General features: G+C 42.0%; 1 protein-coding gene across 17 annotated transcripts in view; it reads left to right on the top strand.

Moving 5' to 3' along the window:
* PRKN (parkin RBR E3 ubiquitin protein ligase) overlaps nucleotides 1-13,636 on the top strand; it is a 1,297,158-nt gene that overhangs the window by 692,312 nt on the left and 591,210 nt on the right. For 16 of the 17 annotated variants that reach the window (XM_082475577.1, XM_082475586.1, XM_082475576.1 and 13 more), the window contains one exon: nucleotides 11,396-11,511. In XM_082475577.1, coding sequence (XP_082331703.1) covers nucleotides 11,396-11,511 — 116 coding nt within the window. Of the gene's footprint in view, nucleotides 1-11,395; nucleotides 11,512-12,072; nucleotides 12,214-13,636 lie in introns of those variants that run through there. The other variant, XM_082475583.1, reaches the window with a different exon arrangement.

The raw sequence follows: 13,636 nt of genomic DNA on the forward strand, positions 1-13,636 counted from the left end.
CCCCTGCATTGGCAGGCAGATTCTCAACCACTGCGCCACCAGGGAAGCCCTCTTCTCCCTTTTTTTCTTGATAAGTCTGGCTAATGGTTTATCAATTTTGTTTATCTTCTCAAAGAACCAGCTTTTAGTTTTATTTATCTGTGCTATCGTTTCCTTCATTTCTTTTTCATTTATTTCTTATCTCATCTTTAAGATTTCTTTCCTTCTGCTAACCTTGGGGTTCTTCTTTCTCTAGTTGCTTTAGGTGTAAGGTTAGGTTGTTTATTTGAGATGTTTCTTGTTTCTTGAGGCAGGATTGTATTGCTATAAACTTCCCTCTTGGAACTGCTTTTGCTGCATCCCATAGGTTTTGGGTCGTTGTATTTTTTTTTAAATTTTATTTATTTATTTATGGCTGTGTTGGGTCTTCGTTTCTGTGCGAGGGCTTTCTCCAGTTGTGGCAAGCGGGGGCCACTCTTCATCGCGGTGCGTGGGCTTCTCACTATCGCGGCCTCTCTTGTTGCAGAGCACAGGCTCCAGACGCGCAGGTTCAGTAGTTGTGGCTCACGGGCCTAGTCGCTCCGCGGCCTGTGGGATCTTCCCAGACCAGGGCTCGAACCCGTGTCCCCTGCATTGGCAGGCAGACTCTCAACCACTGCGCCACCAGGAAAGCCCTGGGTCGTTGTATTTTCATTGTCATTTGTTTCTAGGTATTTTTTGATTTCTTCAGTGACCTCTTGGTTGTTAAGTAGCGTGTTGTTTAGCCTCCATGTGTTTGTATTTCTTACAGATTTTTTCCTGTAATTGATATCTAGTCTCATAGCGTTGTGGTAGGAAAAGATACTTGATATGATTTCAATTTTCTTATATTTACCAAGGCTTGATTTGTGACCCAAGATATGATCTATCCTGGAGAATGTTCCATGAGCACTTGAGAAGAATGTGTAGTCTGTTGTTTTTGGATGGAATGTCCTATAAATATCACTTAAGTGCAACTTGTTTAATATATCATTTTAAGCTTGTGTTTCCTTATTTATTTTCATTTTGGATGATCTGTCCATTGGTGAAAGTGGGGTGTTAAAGTCCCCTACTATGAGTGTGTTACTGTCGATTTCCCCTTTTATGGCTGTTAGTATTTGCCTTATGTATTGAGGTGCTCCTATGTTGGGTGCATAAATATTTACAATTGTTATATCTTCTTGGATTGATCCCTTGCTCATTATGTAGTGTCCTTCTTTGTCTCTTGTAATAGTCTTTATTTTAAAGTCTATTTTGTCTAATATGAGAAATGCTACTCCAGCTTTCTTTTGATTTCCATTTGCATGGAATATCTTTTTCCATCCCCTCACTTTCAGTCTGTATGTGTCCCTAGGTCTGAAGTGGGTCTCTTGTAGACAGCATATATACGGGTCTTGTTTTTGTATCTATTCAGCCAGTCTATGCCTGGAGGTTGGAGCATTTAATCCATTTATATTTAAGGTCATTATCGATATGTATGTTCCTATTACCATTTTCTTAATTGTTTTGGGTTTATTATTGTAGGTCTTTTCCTTCTCTTGTGTTTCCTGCCTAGAGAAGTTCCTTTAGCATTTGTTGTAAAGCTGGTTTGGTGGTGCTGAATTCTCTTAGATTTTGCTTGTCTGTAAAGCTTTTAATTTCTCTGTCAAATCTGAATGAGATCCTTGCTGGGTAGAGTAATCTTGGTTGTAGGTTTTTCTCCTTCATCTCTTTAAATATGTCCTGCCACTCCCTTCTGGCTTGCAGAGTTTCTTCTGAAGGATCAGCTGTTAACCTTATGGGGATTCCCTTATGTGGTATTCATTGTTTTTCCCTTGTTGCTTTTAATATTTGTTTTCTGTATTTAATTTTTGATAGTTTGATTAACATGTGTCTTGGCGTGTTTCTCCTTGGATTTATCCTGTATGGGACTCTCTGTGATTCCTGGACTTGATTGACTATGTCCTTTTGCATATAAGGGAAGTTTTCAAATATAATCTCTTCAAATATTTTCTCAGTCCCTTTCTTTTTCTCTTCTTTTTCTGGGGCCCCTATAATTCGAATGTTGGTGCGTTTAATGTTGTCCCAGAGGTCTCTGAGACTGTCCTCAATTCCTTTCATTCTTTTTTCTTTATTCTGCTCTGCAGTAGTTATTTCCAATATTTTGTCTTCCAGGTCACTTATCCGTTCTTCTGCCTCAGTTATTCTGCTGTTGATCCCTTCTACAGAACTTTTAATTTCATTTAATTTGTGGTTCATCACTGTTTGTTTGCTCTTTAGTTCTTCTAGGTCCTTGTTAAACGTGTATTGTATTTTCTCCATTCTATTTCCATAATTTTGGATCATCTTTACTATCATTATTCTGAATTCTTTTTCAGGGAGACTGCCTATTTCCTCTTCATTTGTTAGGTCTGGTGGGTTTTTGCCTTGCTCCTTCATCTGCTGCTGTGTTTCTCTGTCTTCTCATTTTGCTTAACTTACTGTATTTGGGGTCTCCTTTTTGCAGGCTGCAGGTTCGTAGTGTCCGTTTTTTTGTTGTCTGTCCCCAGTGGCTAAGGATGGTTCAGTGGGTTGTGTAGGCTTCCTGGTGGAGGGGACTGGTGCCTGTGTTCTGGTGGATGAGGCTGGATCTTGTCTTTCTGGAGGGCAGGTCCACGTCTGGTGGTGTGTTTTGGGGTGTCTGTGGCCTTATTATGATTTTAGGCAGCCTCTCTGCTAATGGATGGGGTTGTGTTCCTGTCTTGCTAGTTGTTTGGCATAGAGTGTCCAGCACTGTAGCTTGCTGGTTGTTGAGTGGAGCTGGGTCTTGGCATTGAGATGGAGATCTCTGGGAGATTTTCACCGTTTGATATTACGTGGAGCTGGGAGGTCTTTTGTGGACCAGTGTCCTGATCTTGGCTCTCCCACCTCAGTGACAGCCCTGACGCCTGGCTGGAGCACCAAGAGCCTGTTATCCCCATGGCTCAGAATAAAAGGGAGAAAAAAAAGAAAGAAAGAAGAATATAAAATAAAATAAAATGAAGTTATTAAAATAAAAAATAATTATTAGGAAAAAAAAATTTTTTTAGTAAAAAACAAAAGAAACAAACAAAAAAACAGACAGACAGAACCCTAGGACAAATGGTAAAAGCCAAGCTATACAGACAAAATCACACACAGAAGCATACACATACACACTCACAAAAAGAGAAAAAGGGAAAGAAATATATATATCGTTGCTCCCAAAGTCCACCTCCTCAATTTGGGATGATTCCTTGTCTGTTCAGGTATTCCACAGATGCAGGTACATCAAGTTGACTATGGAGCTTTAATCCACTGCTTCTGAGGCTGCTGGGAGAGATTTCCCTTTCTCTTCTTTGTTTGCACAGCTCCCGGGGTTCAGCTTTGGATTTGGCCCCGCCTCTGCGTGTAGGTCGCCTGAGGGCATCTGTTCCCCGCCCAGACAGAACGGGGTTAAAGGAGCAGCTGCTGCGGGGGCTCTGGCTCACTCAGGCGGGGGGAGGGAGGGGTACGGAGGAGGCAGGGCGAGCCTGCGGCGGCAGAGGCGTCATGACGTTGCACCAGCCCGAGGCGCGCCCTGCGTTCTCCCGGGGAAGTTGTCCCCGGATCACGGGAGCCTGGCCGTGGCGGGCTGCACAGGCTCCCGGGAGGGGCGGTGTGGAGAGTGACCTGCGCTCGCACACAGGCTTCTTGGTGGCGGCAGCAGCAGCCTTAGCGTCTCATGCCCGTCTCTGAGGTCCGCGCTGGTCTCTGGAGTTCCCTTAAGCGGGGCTCTGAATCCCCTCTCCTCACGCAGCAGGAAACAAAGCAGCAAGAAAAAGTCTCTTGCCTCTTAGGCAGCTGCAGACTTTTTCCCGGACTCCCTCCCGGCTAGCCGTGACGCACTAGCTCCCTTCAGGCTGTGTTCACGCGCCAGCCCCAGTCCTCTCCCTGCGATCCGACCGAAGCCGGATCCTCAGCTCCCAGCCCCGCCCGCCCCGGCGGGGGAGCAGACAAGCCTCTCAGGCTGGTGAGTGCTGCTTGGCGCCGAGCCTCCGTGCGGGAATCTCTCCGCTCTGCCTTCCGCACCCCTGTGGCTGCGCTCTCCTCCGTGGCTCCGAAGCTCCCCCCTCTGCCACCCGCAGTCTCCGCCCGCGAAGGGGCTCCTAGTGTGTGGACACCTTTCCTCCTTCACGGCTCCCTCCCACTGGTGCAGGTGCCGTCCCTATTCTTTGTCTCTGTTTTTTCTTTTTTCTTTTGCCCTACCCAAGTACGTGGGGAGTTTCTTGCCTTTTGGGAAGTCTGAGGTCTTCTGCCAGCGTTCGGTAGGTGTTCTGTAGGAGTTGTTCCACATGCAGATGTATTTGTGATGTATTTGTGGGGAGGAAGGTGATAGCCGCGTCTTACTCTTCCGCCATCTTGAAGCTCCCCCTCGCCTTTTGGATTTTAGAATTTCATTTTCTTTTTTAATTTTATACATTGGACTAGGTAGCAAACATGGCTTATACGTTTAACTTTGGTAATAAGATAAAATTTTTAAAATTCTTTTGGAATATAACAATAGCTGTATTGATATGAAAATGGCTGTGCCATTGGACCTGACGCAGTGGTGAGATGAGAGAGCTGTGTGCTTGCTGACTTCACATCTAAGACTTTTTCCTGCTTAGAATGGCTTGGCTTGGCACGTTGCGTGTCTGGTGTGTTTACATGCCTGTGCACATGTGTGTGCTTCTTTATATGCATATCATCTATTTATTTGTTGTTAACCGAAGGACGGGCGGCCTTGGAGGAGGCGGAAAGCCTTCCGTAAGGTTTTGGCAGTGGTTGTGATGCTTACAGTCAGCAACTGACCTTCTCAGCAAAGATCTGACGTGGTTTTGCTTTTTGTGGGAGCATGTTGATTTTCTTTCTCCTGATAAACTTTGCACATCATCTAGAGGCTTTATTAACACCTTATTAAGAGAAAACAAACTTATCATTGAACATGATAGCAGACTCGTAAACTTTCGAGATTTTATTTGTTTACGTAGGTGTAAACTAACTTTACAACCGGCATTGTTAAATTAGCGAAGTCTATAAGTCTTATACAACCTAACAAGTTGCATAGTTATTTTATATCCAAGCTTATATAATTATTTCCTGGATTTACATAATACAAAGGGAGTCTTAACACATCAGCATGAAAACTGAGATTCGCTAATAATAAGGCACAGATGCGCAGGTCGTGCCATGGCTCATTTACAGGTTTTTCTTATGTGCCAGGCAGAGAGTATGGTAATTATGCTCATTTGTCATGTTTTAGCTTAGAGAAAATTAAAAGTATCATATTCACATTAATAATGAGATTTCTGAATGGATAATGAGACTTAAAACTAGAGGTTGCTTCTTACAAAAGAACCTGCAGATAACCAAGTGAGGAGCTCTTGGAGCGGGCAGGCTGAGGAGAGACGGACTGAGGATACTACGGACAGAATTTCTAGGCTCATGAGAGGCACTTAGATTGATTCTAAGTGACAGTTTGTCTGTTGTAACTTGGTAACCGTGAGGACCTCTTTGATAGGGATGTAAGATGCTTATTACTAGTTCTCTCATAAATAACAATGCCCCTGTGTCCTCAGTCCCTGTTAGTTGAAAATTTGGGTGGGTAATCTTTTGACAGGTTTATTATTTAGTGTAAATATTTATGTATCTTTATTTAATACATTTTACAGAACCATATCTGAATGTATCATTTTTCCTTTTCTGGAGGCTAGTTAGAATATGTCCCCACTAACAAGCAGTGAATGTTGAAGACTTCTGACTTGGCTTTGCCTCCTGACGGTGCACCAGCACGTGCTGGTGGCGTTCAGATGCACCTGCCCTTCCTCTCTCTGCTGGCACGTGGACTGAACAGGCAGACCCCCTCTCCTTGCTTCAGGCGGGCTTTCCCCAAGCACAGCCTGGAGGGAGATAAGAGGGCGGAGAGAGGGCAGAGCTGGGATGTTTCTCCCTTTCTCTTTGGGAGGGGTCTTTGGCAGGGGCTGCATCTTATCCATCCGCCCACCTACCCCCGTCCCCCAGTCCCCGGTGATTAGATCACCCTGCGCTAATGCTGCTAATGGCAAGGAGCTTCCTGCCCTGGTTTAGTTCTTCTGGGTTTCCACCACCTTTGCAACTAGACCTCAGTCAGCGTTAAATTCTCTCAACTGAACTAACTGCTATGGGCCCTGCTTCCCTAACTTGACCCTGACCCATGCAAATGGCCAGTTACTTCTTTAGTACAAACCGTAGATCCACTGCAACCTTCTAGTGAAAATTGTGTGTCCCCTTTATTTTACCAAAAGAAAGATACGTTGCCTTTGGGGGATATTAACTAAGAAGGAGTTGGAGACTAACATGGGATTTAACTCTTTGTAAAGAGAGACAAAATTTTTATTTAGAAAACATGTAATTGTTAATATCTATTAAAATTGTTAACTTTAAGAAGTTCGATGAAAGTTGTTTGAAGTTTCATGAGGGAAGAAGTCAGGTCTCACTGCTGTTTTTTCAGGTTTGTGAAACTAGATTGTGTTTGAGACAAGCAGGGCTTGCCAGATGGTAGTTGTAAGTTATTTTTATAGAAATTTGGAACACATTAATTTGTGTTTAGAGTTGACGATTAGCTTCTGATTCTATAAGTTTTTATAAATTGGGTTCTTGGTATTAATCCAATTCAGAGTTTGCTGGTTTATTTATTCGTTTCCATACTTTTCATTTTCCCCTTTGTCTGTTAGAAACACTGGCAGTGTCTTGAGTCAGGTAGCAGAGTGGAATGAGGAGAAAGAGGTAGCTTCCAACAGTTGAATTGAACTGTTCACAGGTCTTTCCCTCCGTATAACATTGCTTTTTAATGGGCGTCATTCAGCCAGCGGGCTAGGCCTCTAAGATCTGAAAGGAAAGGATAGGTGGGTTATGATAAAATATGAGGCCTCAGCGAGAATGGAAGGAAAGAATCGTAGCCTTGTCCACAGAAACGGCAAAAATATGAGTATGTTTCTAAGAACTTAAAGAATATAACTCTGTTGTATTTTGGATTTTCTCTTTAGTATTAATAAGGTGAAAAGCACCTTGTAGTACTAAATAACATTTAACAGGGTCACATTATAAACCCAAGCACATTTTTTAAGGTCTTACTCTGGGATTATTTTTTTTTCATTTTTTAAAATAGTTCATACTATCATTTGGGGAAAAAAAAAACCTGGCCAATTACTGTCATAGATTTTAGCTCCATAGCTAATTAGGGCTTCCCGGAACTGAGTATATGGATCCAAATGAAGTGAGCCCGCCAGTGGGAACTACAGCTCCTGGTTAGGTGGAGGAATTCATTTCATTTAATGGGAATTGATTTGTTTGGTTTTCTTTCTTGTTTTTTTGTAGCTGATTTTACCTGTGAGATGGCATTTGTGAAAGATGGGTGGGTCCCTTTGAGATTCTTTATTTACCCACATAAGGATCCTATATTTCCTTCACTAGAATTGACAGATGTCCCTCCCCGCAATGAACAAGAAGTTTTCTCTTCTGCACCCATAGGGGACTATATCCCTGGTGATATAGAAGTAACTTTGCTTGTCAAACCCGGCACCCACTGGAACTAGAGTAATGCCACCTCAAGCAGCCAGGCCCTGGGGCACAACCGCTGTCATCTGGCCCAGATTGAGCTGTTTCCTAGGTCCTTGTGGGGATCAGATGGTGTCATGCTCCTGATGACCAGATCTCATGGTGGTGTCAGCTTTCTGACCACACTGCTTAGACTCTGGCTAGAAGATTTTTCTGGCTTTGGCATCCTTGATTTTTTAGTCTGAACAATCAAGAGAAAAACATCATAGAAAAGCAGAATTCATAGACGATTACTCCAAAAGAATCATGCAGCTGTGTGTGAGATGACAACTCTGCATAAGCAAGTTGAAATACCCAAGGTAGAATTTTTCAACAAGGTTCTTCTTACTTCTGTTTTGTTTTGCTTTATTGTTTGTGTGTTTTGAATGCAGCCTGCAAATATCAGAAAGATTTTGAAAATGCTAACCCATTGATTGTGTAGGACAGGAAATGATCAGATAGTTCTGCTGATTAGTCTGTGGGAAAAGGTGTTATTACTATTGGGAGACACTTCTCCAGGGTTCTCTCAAGTTTCTGCACAACTTGTGAGGGAGCACTAACTACCCTTTTTTCTGGATAATCTTTTCAAGGAAATTGTATAGCAAACGACCTGGAAAATAACGATAGTATCTCTCCCTAGAGTAAAAGGTGGACCTGCTTATTGTTCAGTGTAATAAAGACAGTGTCTCCCTTCAGGACAAAGGGAAAGTTGGCTTACAGATCCTTATAAAAGATCTGGGTTCCCTAAGCTCAGGGTCCTCAGCTGTGATGCAGAAACCCCCCAGCTAGCTTGGCCTGGCCACTTCATCTCCTGGGAGTTGGGATGCAGAGAAACTGACATAATCATGATGTCCATACTTCATTCTGCCTGGGCTCTGAGCCATGCAGTTTTTTTGTCTCATGTCTTCTGCCAGCATCCCTGAGACGGTGGCAGGCTAACCTGTTAGCTTGCAAGCTGGGCAAAATCTCGGACCCTCCACCAGTTTTGCTACTCTAGCACTAGAAAAGAACCTCCTTTCATAAAAACTGGTGGAGAAGGCATGGAAATTCACTGATGATTGATACATATTTAATATACAGAGTTGGTAATTTGTATTTTAATTCTATCACGCCAAGTGAATTACTGGAATTTTCCAAACATTTGTAACTTATTTTACCATTGTTTGTAAAATCCCTACCTCCATTAAAAAGGATTTTGGCTTTTATCTGACTGAGTTTTAGCTGGTGTTAGAGCAGTTTGTGATTTGTTAGCTGAATGTCTACCAGTAGCTTTCTGCAAGCTAAGAAAAAATATAAATACTATCTATTTATCTGTATATGAAATACCTTTTCAATAGTCCAGCCAACTCAGCTATTTTGGAGGAATTACTTTTCGTTATGAGTGAGCATTTTTTTCATATCTGCAAAAAGCAGTCACAGCTAGCTCTGTGTATTTCACAAGGATCAGTCACGTCCTCCAGACGTCTTGTTTTGATAGTCAAGGTTTACCTTAACTCTTTTTCATAATACCCTTGAACTGACCTTTGAAGGATGTATATCATTTCAAAAAATTGAGTGAAAAGGGTGGCATTCCATGTTAAAAGAGAAAACAAAAACAATCAGTATGATTTCCATGCTGCGTCAAGGGAAGCCACGTGGGACTTTACAGACACGCCTGACGGGCTCCCATCAGCTGCACTGCACTCCCCACCCATCATAGCAGGACTGTTGGCACACCCTCATCTTCGGGGCTGAGGACTGCAGGCTGGCTACTCTGTCACTTGCCCCAGGCAGGATGGGTTCTGGCTAACTAGCAGCTATACCATCTGGAATTGATGAGACACTTGTTCTTAAGAATAGCCTGGGTTCCAAACTCCTGGCTTGAGGACATTTCTCTGCACACTCCAGATTTTTAAGAGTAACATATTTTCCTTGAGACATGACATTATTTTCACATGTGATAAGCGAGGTCTGCTACAGCCGCTGTCTTCCGAAAGAATAAGTAGAGTTTACCCCCCTTACTGCTAATGTTGCTGTAACTCAGTGGTTCTCAAGTGTGGTCCGCAGAGCAGTAGTAACAGCATCACCTGGCAACTTGTTGGAAATGCAAATCCTTGGCCCCGTGTCAGAACATCTGGGGCGGGTCCAGCGATGTCTAGTTTAACAAGCCTCCTGGGTGATTCTGATGCCCATTGGACTTTTGACACCCACAGGTGTGGCTCACTGTGTCTCAGGTCAGAAGAGGAGGAGGTTAGTTTGGTTACAAGCAGGGGAAGGACAGATTAAGAGCGGTGGTGTCAGATGTATAAAGAAACACTGGTAGCATTTATTAAGTAAATCTATTGATTTTTTTTTAATTTAAGAAAATATATCTAGTGCTTGTCCTGTATACTGTTGGGATACAAATGTGAATAAGACATTCCACGAATATCTCAGGGTCTTTTGGTTGGACAATGTATGCCTGCAGGCAAAATCCAATTTGCCACATGTTTTTGTAAATAAAGTTTTATTAGGACACAGCCACATCCATTCATTTGCACATGGTCCATGGCTGCTTTTAGACAACAACGCAGAGTCGAGCAGTGCAACAAAGACCATACGGCCCGCAAAGCTGAAGACATTTAATATATGGTGCTTTAATAAAAGTTTGCTGACACCAGGTCTAGTGTTTAAAGGGAAAATACTTTCTATATCCCAGTAGTTATACACAAATGGAGCTGAGGATTAAGTGTATATGCAAGGGTTCTTCTGTCCTCCAGTGTTACATTTGTACAGAAGTTTTGCAGTGGCACACAATTTAGCTTCATGGCTGTTATTACCATGGAAGGTGTACAGACTGACAAGAAGCAGAGTACTTATCTGTCAAACACTTTGGTGTGTGAGAGGGAAAAGGGGTATGTGAAAAATACAGAAATAACAGAAGGAAAAAATAAGAAAAACAAAAAATATTTTGTTTGAGAAGGGAGAATATTATCAATCAGAAAGATGTATCTTGGGAATTCCCTGGTGGTCAGAGGTTAGGACTTCACACTGTCACTGCCGAGGGCCAGGGTTCAGTCCCTGCTTGGGGAACTACGATCCCACAAGCTAAGATAAAGGAGTGTGTGGCAGGACAGGGCTGGGAAGTGAACTAAGAAGGAAAGAGGTGCGGGTTTAGAACATTCCAAGCTGCCTGGCATGGGGTGGGCAGGTGAGACTCCCAGGGAATTCTGGGATGCCAAAGGGGGCAGAACGAGGGGAGGGGCACACTCTGCCCCTCCATAAGTCTGCAATATTTGCATGCTTATCAATAGTTGAGATGGCTAGATTTCTTACCCTGCGCTATATTCTTGCTGCTAACTGACCAACTGTGTGGTGATCCTGTAGAAAAAGCACTGAGTTTCCCTTTAAGAAGCCTGGGTTACTTCCTGGGTTACTTCCTGGGTTCACCTCTGATTGTCTGACTTTGGGCAAATCATTTTGTGGCTCAGGGTCTCTCCTCTTCCCCATTTTCGAGATGCTATTTCAGGCTTCCTCCTGCATCCACACTGCGTTATTTTACCAGACTCACTTCTCACTGAGAGGTGAGCTAGGGGCACACACAGAGTGTTCCCCCAGCAACCTGGCTGAAGGAGAAAAAGAAGAAAAGACTAGCAGACAAGTGGATCCTTCTAAAAAGAGGACTTGTTGAATAGTTTGGCACAAGGGCATTAGTTTCCCTCAAAAGAGTTGATGTTGATTTATTTCAGACTCACACCTAATGATCGATCTCTCCTCCTCCTGAAGAGATTCTTTACTGTGAAAATGTTTAGAGGGGGAAATGGCCAGCTGGATTCCATGTCTGTGATCGTATTTCTCATTCTTTCAGGAATTCTTCTTTAAATGTGGAGCACACCCGACCTCTGACAAGGAAACATCAGTAGCTTTGAACCTGATCACAACAAATAGTCGAGACATCACCTGCATAACATGTACGGACATCAGGTAAGGATCTGCAAACACTGTTGCTCTCAACATCTGGCTTTCTCAACGTCTCTGAAAACAATAGGTAATTCAAGTAACTTTTTAAGTTTTCAAATGAGAAATCCGAAACATTTTTCTATAAGTCAGAAGGCAGCCCACCAGCCGGTATTTTAGAACCTTCCATTAAAGTTGATAAAGATGGCATTAAAATATGTAGTGTTGATCATATTATCTTACTAGGAGCATTGCCTCTGTGTTTCCTGCTGTTAAGCTGTGACCTTTATATTAACAACTCACAACATCTTTCTAAGGAAATGAACCACCTCCCAGATACACAAGGAGACAATTGCTGGAAAAATAATATTGTCTCTTGCAAGAAAAATTTTCCTGTCATTATTTTTTGGGGATTTTATAAATAAAAGCTACTGTATTCATACACAGCTACTATACATACACAGTTAGATTTAAGTGTGTATGTATAACTAACCACTTGATTGAATAAGGCCCCTTCTCATATCAGGCAGCAGAGGAATGCCCTCTCTGTAGGTTAGAGAAAATGACTATTTCTCCTTATGTTGACAGATTCATGCATAGGGATGTCATTAAAGCCTGCATGAGGACACCCCAATATTCTGCATTTGTATTTTGCTGATTGTTGTGTTTTCCTGTTAATGCTTTATTTTTGGTTTTAGAAATAATTAACTTAAAGTGTTAGAAATTTTATCCTCATGGTTAAAAAGATTTTGGTTTAATTCTTTCCGGTATCTTGAGTATGCCTGAACATTTGCATGTCTGTATGGTGCGTGTGTGTGTGTGTATATGTACATATGCGTGTGTGTGTGTGCTATATGTAATCGTATTGTATATAGAGTTTTGTATGTGGCTTTTTCCATTTAACATGATAGCGTGATAATATTTCCCTGCCATGGAATATTCCATGAAAACACATTTTTATAGGTACCTAAGATTCCATCATATGGGAATATTTTACTTTATTTAGTCATTTCCCTATTAGTAAGTAACACTGAACTCCATACCCTTTTCCAGAAATTATTGCATGCTTTGAATCTAAGAACACAGGCAAAGGAATTGGAACAGGAGGGCAGTGGAATGGACAGGTTTAAAGTTCTTGATGCATGTTGCCAAGTTTATTTCTAGAGGAAACTTGCACCATTTTAGATTGTAAATGTCCATATTTATTTTATTTATTCTCATAGGTGTACCAATCATACATCATTAGTCAAATTAGGCATAATTAACCACACAATAGATTAAGACCAGAGGATAGTGTTAATTTACCTGTAAATATTTTTTCTGTATACTCCTTATCATACTAGTGCAAGGTAAGAATTTTAAAGACAGTTTTAGGTTTATAACAGAATTGAAAGGAAGGTACAGAGATTTCATATATACTTCCTGTCCCCACACATGTGTAGCTTCCCCCATTATCAACATCCTCACCAGAATGGTACATTTTTTGCCAAGGTTGAACCTGTACTGACATATCGTAATCACCCAAAGTCCATGGTTTACCTTATGGTTCACTGCCGGTGCTGTATATTCTATGAATTTAGACAAATATATAATGACATGTCAATGATTCTGTTATCATATAGAGTATTTTCATTGCCCTAAAATTTTTCTGTGCCCTACCTTCCATCTCTGTCAACCACCAAACTTCTTATTGCCTTCATAGTTTTGCCTTTTCCAGACTGTCATATCATTGGAATCATACAGTATGTAGGCATCTCAGGTTGGCTTCTTTCACTCAGTGACATGCATTTAAGGTTCCTCCATGTCTTCATAGCTTCGCAGCTTATTTCTTTTTAACACTGACAATATTCTGTTGTCTGAATGTCAGTTAATCATCCATTCACCTACTGAAGGATGTCATGTTGCTTCCAACTGTTGGCAATTTTGAATAAAACTGCTGTCAACATCCATGTGCAGATTTTTGTGTGGATGTAAGTTTCCGAACTCCTTTGGGTAAATACCGAAGTAGGTGATTGCTGGATCATATGGTAAGAGTTTTGTAAGAAACCGTCAAACTGTCTTTCAAAGTGGCTGTACCATTTTCCTTTTCCACCAGCAACACATGACAGTTCCTGTTGCTCCACACCCTATCCAGCATTTGGTGTTGTCAGTG

The sequence above is a fragment of the Balaenoptera physalus genome (assembly GCF_965194825.1).
Source record: "Balaenoptera physalus genome assembly, chromosome: 9".
Taxonomy (NCBI): Eukaryota; Metazoa; Chordata; class Mammalia; order Artiodactyla; family Balaenopteridae; genus Balaenoptera; species Balaenoptera physalus.